This window comes from Thunnus albacares, chromosome 14, assembly GCF_914725855.1.
Source record: "Thunnus albacares chromosome 14, fThuAlb1.1, whole genome shotgun sequence".
Taxonomy (NCBI): domain Eukaryota; kingdom Metazoa; phylum Chordata; class Actinopteri; order Scombriformes; family Scombridae; genus Thunnus; species Thunnus albacares.
In genome coordinates, this window is record NC_058119.1 from 14488724 (window position 1) to 14503782 (window position 15059).

At 38.9% G+C, this 15059-nt stretch overlaps 2 protein-coding genes across 2 annotated transcripts; both read right to left on the reverse strand.

Moving 5' to 3' along the window:
* Positions 1-269: 269 nt before the first annotated feature.
* On the reverse strand, positions 270-7315 carry LOC122996714 (ATP-binding cassette sub-family C member 2-like). Its single transcript, XM_044372313.1, is given in 8 exon segments — positions 270-515; positions 518-537; positions 2234-2428; positions 3089-3255; positions 3342-3500; positions 3997-4140; positions 6932-7069; positions 7253-7315. Coding segments are annotated over 8 exon segments (987 nt in total). The 5' UTR covers positions 7310-7315; the 3' UTR covers positions 270-408.
* Positions 7316-7876: 561 nt separating this feature from the next.
* Positions 7877-11575, reverse strand: LOC122997353 (ATP-binding cassette sub-family C member 2-like). Its single transcript, XM_044373440.1, has 6 exons — positions 11531-11575; positions 9808-9984; positions 9413-9536; positions 9150-9301; positions 8818-9002; positions 7877-8138 (listed from the first exon to the last, which is right to left on the reverse strand). The coding sequence occupies exons 1-6, from the start codon at positions 11573-11575 to the stop codon at positions 7877-7879; spliced, it is 945 nt and encodes a 314-aa protein (XP_044229375.1).
* Positions 11576-15059: the final 3484 nt, after the last annotated feature.

Here is a 15059-nt window from a genome sequence, read left to right on the forward strand (position 1 = left end):
AGCTTTTATGGTATTCTTTAACTTCCATATTACTAAATTATTCTACATAAAAAATAATAGATATACTAGAATTTTCAATATAAGGGTCAATATGATACGCATATGTCAGGTGGTTGCTCGCCTCCATGTCATGCCTTAAAACCATTTAACACACACCTACTCGTTGATTTTCCCTTACTTTAACAACCCTTTATTAAAAACAACTGAGCATTATTTGAAAAAGCATATTTATTGTTCACATACTAACATTATTTACAGAGTATGATTCTTCATATTGTTTCCTATAAATACAGATGTTACATTATTTCCTTATATCAAAGCACAATCCAGTTTTCAAAATCAAACAACAAAATATGAATTCATGAAATAGAAATTATCCTATAAAAACAAAAAAACAAAAGTCCAGAATTAGAGAGCTGTGATTTCTGCTCGTGTTATCCCAGCATCCTTTGCCATGGCATAGCAATGGCCTTGTTTTTCAAGCAGGTTGCTCGGGGAATCAAATTCCACAATTTACCAGCATCAAGCACCATTACCCTGCGGAGGAAGAACATAGACAAAACCCGCTGACTGAGTTGTGTACAGAAGGAGTGTGTCATTACTGCCTGGCAGAGGAGGATCTGGTGAAGATAAACTTCCTGCTCTAATGTGAAACAGATGGATGTGTACATATTTGTGCAGAACATTTGAAAACACAGTTGGTCCAGAAACAAGGACAAGAGGGTCCAAGAGGATCCAGTCTACCTGAAAAAGGAATAATGCGGATAGATGGATGGATATATTGATGGAAAAAAGGATGGATAGGCTAAATCAGCAGTTTTCAATTTTTATGAGGGTATTTTTCTCTAAATGCTCAACTCTGGTGACCTCCAGTGAAAATAAAGAGTTCATTCATTCATTCATTCATTCATTCATTCATTCATTCATTCATTCATTCATTTTCTATTGTCAAAAAAAGCGCATTTACAAGGTTCCCTTTACTTTAAGGTCAGTTCCAAAAAAAACGTAGTTAAAAACCTGTAGTCTACTTTCATAATATAAGTATAAACTATCGCCATTGCTTACTGCATTTCTTTCTCGACGTTGTGCTATGATGTTATTGTAATTCTCAAGTATAACACAACATAAAGTTAACTGGGAGTTTCTTGCTTGCAAAAAGAAGGACACGGAGCTCAAAACACACTGCCATCCTCTTTGCATGTATTACAGCCTGTTTGATATGGAAGCGCCTTTTCATGTGGAAACCTGGCTCTTATATATGAAAGATTTGTTGAATACATTTATTGCACAGAGCCTACACCACCTTTCACCCCTATCTTTAGGCTATGGCACTGCACACACATCCAGAAGAAGCAAAAGGTGACTTTGAAGTCAAAGAGATCTTTTCATGTCTGATTCTCTACAAAGATGCACGTAGGGGCTGAACTGCACCTCACAGCTGTGACCATCTGACTTCTGTCACAAAACAGGAGGCACCCTAACTGCTGGAACACCTGCTCCATTAAAACTGATACTGAATCAGACTAGCCCATTGTTTGAGACTGAAACAGAAGACAAAGGTCTGAAAACAAGAGGAAACAAATATACTAAATAACCAAATAATCTAATTCTATTCTAATTCTTACGCAGCAAACTCCATCTGATGATGAAGACCGTCAGGTATGAATTAAAGCTCTGGAACAAGCAAGTAAGTAGAACTGAGATTGTTTTGTCAGTTGTTTTCAAGATTAAGAATGAAATACCAAACTCAACCTACAAGCCAGAAAAAACACAAAGATTTAACATCTACAGCTCATGACAACTGAGCAAATTCTGCTGACATGGATTGTTGTGATGGTTGAAAGCTCTGAAAAACTGAGTATGCAGACCTTGAGTTTAGATGATTTTGTCAAGTAAATAAAACTCTTCTATATGCTGAAAGTGTTGTTTAATCCAGTTTTTGTCAAACAGCAGTTTATCATTTTGATACTGTCATAATAAGTAAGGTGGTAGAACATGCCATTTTTGGTTTATTTGCTTTATATTATTTGTTTTATGTTTACTTTGACAACAAAGTAATTTACTTCTGGGAGGAATTACCTCATGTGAAAACATTGCATAAATAATGTGTCATACTCAGTGGTGTGCAAAACAAAAGAAGAGTGAAGGAAGAAAGAAATATTATGTCATGTTCACAGGAGAGGAAGGAGTGCCAAAACACTTCATCAAAACATTTTATGGAGCACTAACTCACCTGGAGCTATCCATGATGCTATGCAAGCGGTGGGCGATGGTGAGGACAGTGCAGTGTGAAAACTCTTTGCGGATGGTGTTCTGAATCAGGTTGTCTGTCTCCAGGTCAACAGCTGCTGTGGCTTCATCCAGGATTAAGATGCGAGATTTTCTCAGCAGCGCTCGGGCCAGACACAGCAGCTGCCTCTGCCCAATACTAAGAGGAGAGTGATATGTGTTGATATCTCAAAAGAGCATTTTTGGAGCACACATTAAATGGTTAAAATAAAGTACAATTGGACAATTATTAGCAATAGCTTCAAACATACTCCAGGTTTTTACCCTGACATATTATTGATATTTTAGGACCTTCTGGCACACTTGAGCTGAGCTTGAGCTGTGTTAGTGACATGTACTGACACCCAATTAGGCTTAGATTGTGTGCAGTGAACTTACAACACGTTCAATGACAAGGTAATTATCTGAAGATGCTGGAAATCACCACACTGGCAGGTGCTATATATGGTCTTGGTGTGCATGCTTAGGTAGGATTTACACATGGCCAACATTTCATTTGATGGGAAAAAAAACAAAAGCAAATGGTTTTACCACAACTTTAACAGGGGATGGAACAACATTAAATATGTCTTTAACGAGACTGGAAGCTCAGTCCAACATCTCTACTTGATTACTAAACTCAGATATCAGATATCAGATATCAGATTAGATTTGAATTGATTTAAATATATGTAGGGGACACAGGACAATTACTGAGGCAATGAATACTTAATACACTAGAAAACAATTGAATGATTAATGTCTGTTAGATCACACATACACATCATCAGAAGTTTGTAGGTTACAATTCAACATTTACCTGAGGTTCTCTCCCCCCTCTGCCACCTCATGTTGCAATCCTTCCTGCAGCCCCGCTACATAGTCCTTCAGATGGGAGAGCTCCAGCACTCTCCAGATCTCCTCATCACTGGCTCTGTCAAATGGATCCAGGTTCATTCTCAAGGTCCCGGAGAACAACACCGGATCCTATGCCCACAGGGTTAGGTCAGTGTACCATTTAGAACAGAATGCTGTGTGTGGGTTATAGTGTTTTTCTCATTTTGTGTGTATACCTGTGGTATGATGGTGAGACTGTTTCTGAGGTCATGCAGGCTGAGGGTGGAAATATCTATGTTGTCAATGAGGATACGACCTTCAGCAGCTTCAATGATTCTGAACAGGCAGTTGCTTAAGCTTGATTTGCCAGCTCCTGTACGGCCCACTATACCAATCTGGATGCAATGAGACAACATATCAGGTGAAACATATTTTTAAACATATCTTTATGCACTGCATGCTATGTTGAACACATGGCCCCCTTTCGGCGCACTGAACAGCTGTTCAACTCCTATGGAGAGGAAGTGGCTGGTAAAGCCTAGCCTAGCCTAGCTGTTTGGCTTTGTGAGTGCATCTCCCAAGCTATGCCTTGGTCTATGCCTTGTTTGTTCATAATGTTCTACCACTTGGACATGATGGGCTCCTTTTCAAGATCTGTGCTTGCAGGAGTGACTCCGGACTTCTGAAAAGGGCGGTGTGAGTGCCAGCTGTGGAACACCCTTATTCTGCAGATGCAGATTTAGATCATCTAATATTTATGTATTTGCATGTGACAAGTGAATAATGTATACATATATACACTCACACAACACTATTGATCCAGAGATTCCTCTATTCAGCAGCCTAGATAAAGCCTACATACTGATTATATACACAGACACACATACAAACCTTCTCAGTGCTGTGAATGTCACATGAGATTCCATGCAGCACCAGGTCTAAACCAGGTCTGTAACGGACCTTGTAGTTTTCAAACTGTAGTCTTCCTGCCTCAGGCCACTGCTCTGTTGGACGAGTGTCAGTTACCCACTTGGCCTGTAGAAACACAGACACAGTGTTGTTTTTACTTTGTGAGGTCATTGCTAAGATTGTGTGTTTTTGTTTTGTTTATGTTAGGTGTGTATGACGTGGGTCGATATATATTTGGAAAATTAAGTTTATTTGTGTTATGATGATGAAGTTGTGACAAAGAAAGATGAAAGTCCCTACTAGTGGATGTCTCAATATCAATAAACTGCACCTAAGGGAGCTACAGTGTGTGGACCTCCGTGTTTCTTTGTTACATTGTTTCATTGGTCCAGCACCTGTTTGAAATTTATGGGATGTGTGTGTCTACTACACTTCTGGATGTTGGAAAAGTTTCTATGGTGACCTAAGACACATCTGTCTATGTTTGTCTTCTATGATTGTGCTTACTAGTTGTCAGCAACTAAAGCACAATTCAAGAAAATGATGGTAATTTGATACCGTTGTCTGGTCTTTTTTAACGGGTGAAAATTAGCTCATGTTCGCAGAGTGGCTTGTAAAAGAACAGAGAAGCTCTCTATTCAACATACCTCATTCTCAATCTCTGTGTATTCACTCACTCTCTCCACAGCTACAATATTGGACTCCAATATGATGTGCTTGGATTTTTTAATGATTTGTGTTTCAAGGTGCATTTGCTGTTCAATATCTGACCTGTTTGACACTATCCACGGGTAGACACACTTGAGGTTTTCATCAATAGTTATTTCTGACAAGGTTGTCAGGTACACCAGGGCTAGACCCAAACGCACGACTCAAACAGTAGTTCCAAAAAACAAGTCTTTAGTTGCAGGTTTGGTACACGGGCAGGCAGTCAGAGAAGGCAACAGGACCAAAAAGGGCTAGGCAGAGGCAGAGTCAAAAAAAGGCAGATCCGGGGTCAAAAACACTAGAGACTATAACAAGGAGGATAATGCTGGAACGCTTGCGACTAAGGGCTAAGACGAACTGGCACAGGAAGCAGGGGTCACACAGACTAAATACACAAGGGGAGTGAGGGTCATGAGACACAGGTGGAGGACATTAGGGGATGATGACGAGGACAGGAGTGGGAAACACACAAGGGCAGGAAGTGGATCTGAAACGAGAGGAGAGTTAGAAACCAAAATAAAAGAGGAAATGCAGGACTAAATGAGAGAAAAAACAAAACCTAAAGGCAGGATGATTCATGACAATTTCATTGTGTTTAAGAAATCTTTCTTGATGGCCATAGGCTCTTATCACCGACAAACCCGACACCGTCTCACCAAAGTGTGAGTATATAGGAGAGCGAGACACTGAGTCCAACCGACGCAGCTGCCTTGAAGTTGCTACATAGAAGCGCTAGTTAAAGAGAGAGGGCAAGAGAAATCAACAGAAACACTGGATGGTTTAATTGGATTTCCTTAACAATAGGAACAAGCCATTATCTTGTTTATATTCACTGTCTGCTTTCCTTTTTGTTACTTTTCAAGAAATAAATCTCCTTTCTTCTTTATTCTCTTTTCCCCCTGCTGTGTTTTTTCTTCACATTTGCCTGTGCTATGTTGTTCTGCTTACCTGTACAAAGTAGTAGACCAGGGCCAGAGGAATGATGATAATGGTGAAGTAAGGGGTGGCCAGACAGATGACAGTGTCCCCTGCACACCCATCAGACACAGAGCCAAGAGCGGAAGGATTGTGGGATGGCTTCGTCCACTCTGAAAATATCCTTTTGGACCAGTATTGAGGAAGTTAGTGTTTTATTTTAAAAAAAAAAAATTACAGTGATTTCAAGTGACCCAGAACAGAATAGAACAATCCCATCTAGATAGATTCGTCCATTTTTTTATTCATTCAATGGGAAATACCACATTTCCTGGCAGACAAGGAGAGAGTGCACGGGCAGAGGGGTTGTTTAATTGAATATGTGAGTCTAGTCTGCCTGACTCATTGATCCTTTATCTGACTGAGGTTTGTGCAATTTAGAATCTATAGCCCCAACCATGGCTCTGAAATATCATTAGCCCAACTGCGCTGTGTGTTGATAAATCCATGGCGCTGTCCATGGTGCTGAAGTAGCAGACAGATTTTTGTCTGTTCTGTCAGTTTCGTCTTAGATTTATAATATTCTCTAAACTATATACTACAAATACTCTTGTCTATACTATATTGTAGTCTATATACTAGTGTCATCTTCATGATCAAAGTGACAAGTAACAACATGTGCTTGTGGAAGAGCAAGAGGATCATAAAGACACACTGCTGCCTGTAGTATTCCTATAATATTTCGATGATCATTCAGCAGTGTCTGTGCTGCTGAAAATACACCCCCATACCAAGCTACCTCTGTAACAAATTATTTTAGGGGATACATTATTAAAGATATAGTTTTTACAATACATTTTTGGTGTAACCTGGGCTGCACTGACTGCACTGCACTCAACTTCTACAGTTACATAATTTGAGGTAAAGTTTTTACCATCAAAACTATGGTGTGTTTTGAAAAATAAGTATCATTAAAATACTTAATGTTCACTTCCAGTAAAAAATAGGCCTACACAAAATATGTATTTAGCCTAATAGCAGTTCTATTAAATTCAAATTATAATCACAATTATAATATCAATGTATTGGGCTAGGCCTATATGATAATCCTGCAGTCCCAGGGTTAGGGTTAATCCTAGCCCTCCTATTGGGCCAGCCCCATTAAAAAAAAACAACACAGCAAATGTGGCCAGAGACACCTGGGAAAAGGATAGTGTTAGAAAAGAACCTTTACAAAGTGCATCCATGACCTGCTGCTTGTGGTATTTTTGTGAGGCTCACTGACAGGACTCACCAGAGCCGGGGCACACTTTAAAATGAAGGTGGAGACGGACGTTAGGTAGGCAAACTTCCTCATGACCTTCAGTTGTTGCCCCCTAATACCTTCCACTTGCGCCTGGAAAGATGGCTCCCATGCATACAGCTTCAGAATCTGGTGGGAGGCAAAGGAGGAAGAGGGAGCAGTGCAGAGGACACGGGGAAAGGGTGGGAGAACAGAGGATAGCATTCATACCCTTAGTGTCCCCAACCTCCACCAATGATGGATGGTCAGCCTATACCCATTACCACTGATGGTGGGCTCTTAACTCTGTATTTTTTGAATAAAGGTACTTACCTTGATCCTGTTGAGTATTTCATTCATGATTTTCAATCTCTTGTCCTTGAACTTCATATTCTCGATCTGGAAGAAGATAATGTAAATCAGCATGAATTGGATCCATGAATCCAAAAAAACTGGGAGTACAGAACTAAACAGTTATCTTGCATAATGTTGCATCATTCCCAAATGATGAATGTTTTATTATTTATTTATCTGTTGCTTATTCTTAGACAAAAAGCTCTTGTCTGTATGTTTCTGTTTGTGTTTTACACCTCCATGTGTGAGTGTGGTTTAATCATTGGAAAATTGGTTCTTTTATTTATTTTTTATTTTTTTGAGCTTTCAAAATGTCCAATCAATTTTGATCTCATTCATGCTCTATATAAGAAAAGAGCTGCAGGGGAAAGGAAAAAGTGATTCTGACTCTGCCAATACATAAAATAGTTTGACAACATCAAAGGTGCAGTTATTACTGTATCCACACCCATATGAGATATTGAGTAGCTCAGGAAATTGGTCTTGTAGGATGCAAGCCAGGAAATATCCCTTTATTTAGTGACATCGTGTGATCGTCACATGTGCAGATTACACTCATGCAGCTGACAAGTTTCTGAGGAGGGTGTTGAAAACTGCAGGTGGTCATTTATTTCTCATGATGTGCAGCACTTTTTGCAGCACTTTCTGAGATAGATAATTTTGGTGTGGTGTCACTCCTGTCTTCACCTTTTTGTACACTGCAGCCATGATGGCAGTGCGAACTTTCATCCCCAGAACAAAGCAGCGCTGGAAGTACTGCTGCAGGAACAGAGACTGCAGGAGGGCCACCACTAACAGCAGCACTGCATACAGATGACCTTCCCAGGTATATCTGGATTTGTCCTGAGTGAAGGAGATCATCAATCTAGGAAAAGAAAAATGGTAGTTTATGTTGCAGTTCAAAAGTAATATTCAATAGTAAAAGATAAATAACTAAAACTAACATTTGATTTGACAATCATGTAATGTATTTATATCATTTTTTCATTGCTTTTCTTCTTCCCAACCTATTTCCCCTCCCATGTCAGCCACTGTTGTTATCAACTGATGTTTCAGCTTCTCAATGAGTAGTGCATATTCAAGCTAAAGGGCTGGAGCATTCACAAGGCCATGGCATGCATTTAAAGCTTTAAGATGACAATTAGATGTATCTTGTGCTTAATGGATGAGGTGAGAAATGATGCTCAATTGTAGGTTTCTGTGGCCTTTTCTGCTTTTGCCAACAGTTCACCATCCTATTGTATAAAGCTACGAATGTGTTGACCTTGAGTTAATGATCACAGAGAATGCTGACAGAGTGAAGGAGCAACCAGCAGTAAACAGTAAGCGTTATTTTGTTGACAGTGATGCAGAGTGAGTTGAAAAGTTCAGGGTTTGTGTTCTAAGTTTTTTATAAGGAACAATAAAATAATTTAAAACCACAATCAATAAAAAAAGATCTAAATGTATCTGCAAGGCAAATTAGTTCCTTACAAGACAACTACAGAAAATCAGTGAAAATATGCTGATGCCTTAAAGAGGATTTTATTCATAACTTGACTCACTTTAGGAGTTGAGGACTGACAAAAGCCAGCAGGTCCTGCAGAAGTTTGAAGAAGGCGGACTCAATCAGAATCCCTTTAAAAGTCTGGTAAATGGTGGATATCAGCCATGAATTGGGATAGTTCTCTTCCTCTTTCTTTTTGTTCTTTTTCTTCTCTTTTTTGTCTTCTTCCTTTCCCCTTTCCTCCTAAAGAAAAATATTGTTTGAGCATTAATCTTGAAGAACAATGAATCTTGGGCACCTGGCAGAGAATCAATAGTGCTACTAAAGAAAATCCATTTGGAGTACAGAACAATGTACTGTACTGTACTGTTTTTTTGTCTTCACACTCACCATCATCAGCACATCCTGAGTGCCTCTCGTAGCAGGGTCTGGAAAGGGAAAATGTCGCACAGGACCAGGAGAAGCCAGAAGAGGAAGAGAGTGGCAGAGTCTACTGCTCCTTCCCTCCGTCTCACTCCTTCCTGGCAAAGCAACAGCAGGATCTGACAAAGAAGAAATGTAAGAAGATAAAACAAATGAAATCCTTTCATGTTGAAGACCAGAGTGAATAGAACTATACAAAACCTTTGATATTTACCCACGACACAGCATACAGGACAGGAAGTACACACTAGGATTTTTCACTGTTGAAGGTGGGTCTTTGCTCGGACCATAATCCTCTCCTAATGTGAGTGCCAGGGCCGCTTTGGCAGTCAGGAGCAATAAAGACACAACAAGCTGAGGGGAAGAAAGACAGACAAGACTGGTGAGTAAATCATACAAAGTCAAATCAATCTTCTGATACAGGAAATTAACTAATTATGGTGAATCAATAGTTAACAATGTTGTTTATAACATTTTCTTTGACACCTTTGATCAAGATTCTTAAATCATGAGTTATTTGTTGCTGGTGTAACTGCCATTAAAACCAGCCTCATATTCTTCTCCCTAAGCATCACATCTGGACTGAAACAGTGTGATTATTTATTTTTCTTGCTGAGTGTATCACCTGTTTGATGAAGTAGAGCTTGGACAGGTGTTTTGTGTTCATGTGTGTCCTCCAGCAGAGAGCCACCAGGTGCCACGGGGCACAGAGCCACAGGAACCCCAGAGGGATCCAGACCAGCACTGTCTGCTCCACACATAGTGGGAGGTCTGGGTCATCTCTATTCAGATATGAAGCATTCTGAAGAAAAAAACATACATATAAGGATTTGATTCATTATAAGGTCCATGCTGCTCTCCTAATCTCAGGGAAAAGTGAACGCAAACACACTCCCATCCCTGTACCCCAGGAGCTCACACTATATTACACTACAGGGACAGCTTACTCCTCCCTGATTAGATATTTAATCAACAGTGACTCACATGTGATTAAATCCTAAATCCCTGCTCACCGCTGTACGCACAGCAGCATGTGTCATGTGCACTTCCGGAGAAGAGAGTGATGGAGAGTTGGCTGTTAATGGAGCGACATGAATTAGGAGTGAAAGGAGCAGAACACTGAGGGTTTTCATGTGTTATATGAACAAAAGACCCTGACACAGTGCAGAAATTGTGGTGTTTCAAAGTTTTTGAGGGGCTGTAAAAGCATTTCTTAGTGTTTCAAGCACTTGAAGTTATTTGTATCTGCTGTGTGAGCAACGTGTTATTAGGAGAAGCCTAGATCAAGTTAACAGTCTTCACTCTTAAGCTCAGGAGAAAATATAGGGTCTAACAGTACAGTCTGGAGAGATGTGTGCATGTGCTTCTGTTTTCTGGACTGCATGTGCAGGTGTTTATTTAAATCAAGGTATTTCACTTTTATCAGCTAAATGGATTCTTTGATAAATTTCCCCATGAGGAAAATAAAATCTGTTTTATGTACAAACTAAAGTCTATAGACTAAAGTTTACATTTCTTTCAACTGAAAATGAATTTCATAACTTTTCATCCATTTCAATTGTTTCTTATAATCATAATAATGTAAGATATTACATGTGCTGCAGTTGTCAGACTTGCCGAGTCATGTCTTACCTAAGAGTCATTATTGCCCAGTCACGTGTTCACTGTGTACAGGGGTGAAAAAAACTATGTAATGCTTTCAGATCAAAGTATAATCAAACAACCTATTACAAGATGAACCTTTTTCTTAACTGTCTTAGTTGTATTTTTTTGTTTTTTAATTACTTAAAGAGCTAAAATAGGTCCTTCATATTCATCTATCACATACTGTGGGGGTGACTGACACAGTAACATGACCATGTGTGCAAAACAACACAATCCAATATAGAAGCCCTGCAATACAAAAACTTTTGTGAAGAAGCTTCTAATTTGTATATATATAATTTTAATATTTGTGTCAGAGGTTGTAATGTAATTACTATATTGCAATAACATAATACAAAATAACAAAAAAAAGTTATAATATAAAGCAATCCAGAAAAGAATACCACAAACTTTAACCTAAAAAATTACAACAAATTTTAATCAACATGTGACAAAAGATACTGCATGTGATTGCATGATATAATACAGTTGTTACTATGATTGTGTCCACCATCTGGAGTTCTCCATTTGCATTTAAGTGAATTTACTGTATGGTTTAGCTATTGAACATATATGCACATCAGAAGCTTTTCAGTGTTTGAGACTATAAAGTGTCAACTGATCCACTGCAGGGCCAACAGGCTATTTTCCTCAACCCCACTGTGGCCTCTTTCAGCGACATTAAGCCTGGCTGTTCAACTCACCCAGAAGATGGACCCACAGTGCTCCTCCAGAGCTGCGGCACACATGGTCCACACTGAAGGCTTCAACAGTTCTACTCTCACCCCCGGTCCACCCACACTCCGGAGACAATTGCAGGATGTGACTCTGAGGGATTTGAGCTATGAGGGTTTTAAGCAGAAAGCAAGATTTGCGACAAAAAACATTGGTTGCCAGAGACGTACTGAATTATGGTGAAGAGCACACAGGTTAATGGCTAACTTGAGTCTTGATTGCTTTCTTTTTAGGTGAATCTTAAGGGTTATCTTCTAGCAGTCCTCAGTGACTTGTTTGATGTTTACAGGGACACACGTGTGGAACGGGGGAGAGGAACATTCGAGATGAATCATCATTGTTTATGTTATGATCCACATGTGTGTGTCATTCAACAGCATCTTTTCAGCTTTGTAGTATGCCTCAGTATAGCGGTTCCTAAAAAAAAACAAAAAAAAAAACAGCTTTTACAACAGCTGATACATAACTCAGTAAACACGTTTCCTTGTCAATGAGTGAAAACTAATGAGTAAAATTAATAGTCATTACCTCAGTGGCAGACTTGCTGTGTAGTGAAGTCATTAATTTACTGTACAAGCAGCAAAACAAACCCTTTATTAGCATTAAAGTATGTTTGTGAAAAGTCTTCCACTGACTGTGATGGTCTTGAAAGATATTACTGTGACTGTGTGATGGTTAATCATTATATATTTGATAACACCACATGGGCCTTTAAACCGGCTCTCTCACTATGTGTGTGTGTAGCCTCAAGTACAAACATGTGACACGTGAAGGCAACCCATATGTAATCAAAGAGTATTGTAACTATCTTTCTTATAATTACGTGCTGTGCACAAAGTTGAATGTGTTTTAGTCTTAATGTGCCTTGCTTATCAGCTCCAACTGACTATTGTCATGCAATAGTGAAGGCAGTTACTTTGACTTTAACTTTAAAAAGTGATGTCACACTCGAAGCAGACTACTGTACTGTACCGACCTTTCAAAACAAAAGTATCGCGGCAAGATGTATCGACTCCTCGCTTCACCATGGCAAAAGTCACGTTACCATCCCAAACTAAGCTTCTTTACGTCACACACGTATCGGGAGCGTGTTGTGATCATGCGCGAGACTGCGAGTGTGTTGGTCACTGAATCATATGAGTTAAATACAGAGTGGGTGCTTGTTATTCTCCCATTATGTTTAAAAGTGGACAAACCCCCTCCAAAATGTGTGGGTTTTTTGAGTGGAGGAGATTTTTGCATAGGCCAAATTTTCATTGAGACACAGCCAGGGACCGTTTAATTAAAGTAAGAGTATTATTAGATCAGATACATAGTATAGAATAGACAGACATAGGCTACATACACACACATACCATAGGCCACATACACATCAAAGTCCCCCACACATATTTTTTTATTTTCTTTTTTCATTAGCACAATCACTCTCCTTGCACAAGCATGTCCTCAAACATTATATTATCATTGTAGCACACTCACTTTTATTCCTTTATTTCATGTCACTGCTTAAAGCCAGTTATAATATAAATATGTCACAGAGCTTACTGTCCCTAATTCATCAGAGTTTATAAAAGTAGTGAGGGGCAGTGGTGGAAAGTAACTAAGTGCATTTACTCAAGTACTGTACTTAAGTACAATTTTGAGGTACTTGTACTTTACTTGAGTATTTCCATTTGATGCTACTTTATACTTCGACTCCACTACATTTCAGAGGGAAATGTTGTACTTTCTACTCCACTACATTTATTTTCAGATCAAGACTTGACACAATTAATAATATAACAAGCTTTTTTAAAATACAACACACTGTTAAAGATTAAACCAGTGGTTTACAACTTTTTTGGCTTTTGACGTCAAAAAGCAGTGTGTTGTCGGGGGCACATTTCAGATGTCTATGAGTTGTTAACAGCTCCACCAAATAGTGATTTTTCCTTCAAAACTTTCACATGGTTTCATGTCAATAAATGTTCAAATGATCCAATCATTGTCATATATATCCGCCAGAAGGGGGACAAGTACTTTTATTTTAAAAGTATATTTTGCTGCTAATACTTATGTACTTTTACTTAAGTAGGATTTTCCATGCAGGACTTTTACTTGTAATTGAGTATTTTTACATTGCTGTATTGGTACTTTTACTTGAGTAAAGGATCTGAGTACTTTTCCCACCACTGGTAAGGGGTTACTATAAACCTTATCAAAAATGACTAATTATCTCCATATATATCTGTACATCCACACACTGAGACAGTTCTTGGTAAATAACCTTTATTGAATAAAATACGACGGCGGTGAGTTTACTTATATTTTGCCTGATTCATGACATCTTGTCCTGAATCCTTACATGTAAAAGCAATGTCAAAGTTGCCCAGCAGATGTCGCCATTTTACTGTATCAAATGCTTCGAAACAGTGAACCATTTTCAACACAATTGCTTTATATGATTCACTGCGTCAGAAAACTTTGTTTCTCAGTGCTCATGCCCTGCCCATAAAGTTGAAATGAATCTACCGCCATCTAGGGGACACAAGAGAGAAAGACATATCTGAGGTGAAGACTCAACGGACAGGAGATTCAAGCAGTCCTGTTTTACAGATGGAGGTGTTGTTTTCAATGAGGAACTGATTTCAATATCGCATGATGATGTCACTAATATCCAATTATGTATTTACAGAGATACTCCAAAGTCTGCTTGTCTGTCTGCTGTTCCCAGTCATTCACAGGTGCCTCACCCTTTGTGTATGTGTGTGTGCATGTGTAACAGAAAGAGATGTCATCCATCTTACCTATGTAAGACTCCAATGGGGAATACACCCACCTCCATTCATGGGATTCTGGTAGAATAATTCCTGGCCTTCCAAACTATTACAGTCCTAGCTGTAGGTGTCTATTGACTGTTGTACATTTTCTAGCATTCCCAGTGATGTGATATGAGGCAGTACAACGTGGCGATTGCCCTCTTGTTGATGAGCTGTTTTGACCATCCCAGCACTCCTCAATATGGGCCTGACACACTACAGATGTACTAGTCTATCAATACACATTCAAGGGGAATTTATTAGACTGCAGATTGTATTTGTGAACTTCTTGTAATCGGAAATGTCACGTGGTCGTAGCAGGTTCAACCACTTATTTAAAAAAAAAAAAAAAAAATTCAAAACCCTTGTTGCATTAAATTAGGCTCATTCAACTTCAGTAATTCAAAGAGGCGTAATATGTGTGTGTGTGTGTGTACTGTTAAAGAGAGAGACATGGTTTAATGACAGTTTTCTTTTTTACCAATAGCAATAATGTCCTCTATCATGTATCAGCACTTTTCCACTCATCCCACCTCTGATTCCTCTGAGAGCACAGTAACAGGTTGGAATAAGGCCCTAATGAAAATATGCACTTCCAAACCTGTAGTTTCTTTTTTTTCTCTGTTCTGAATTTTTTTTCTGCATTACATATTCAAAATCACATTTACTATTCAAAATTAACCCGAGTTTGAATTTTGAG

Coding starts and splice junctions, on each gene's coding strand:
- LOC122997353 (XM_044373440.1), bottom strand. CDS start 11,575: ATGTGTGCCGCAGCTCTGGAGGAGCACTGTGGGTCCATCTTCTGG. Junction 9,985..11,530: donor ACTGTGGGTCCATCTTCTGG/GTGAGTTGAACA, acceptor TTTTTTCTTCAG/AATGCTTCATATCTGAATAG. Junction 9,302..9,412: donor TAGTGTGTACTTCCTGTCCT/GTATGCTGTGTC, acceptor CTTCTTTGTCAG/ATCCTGCTGTTGCTTTGCCA.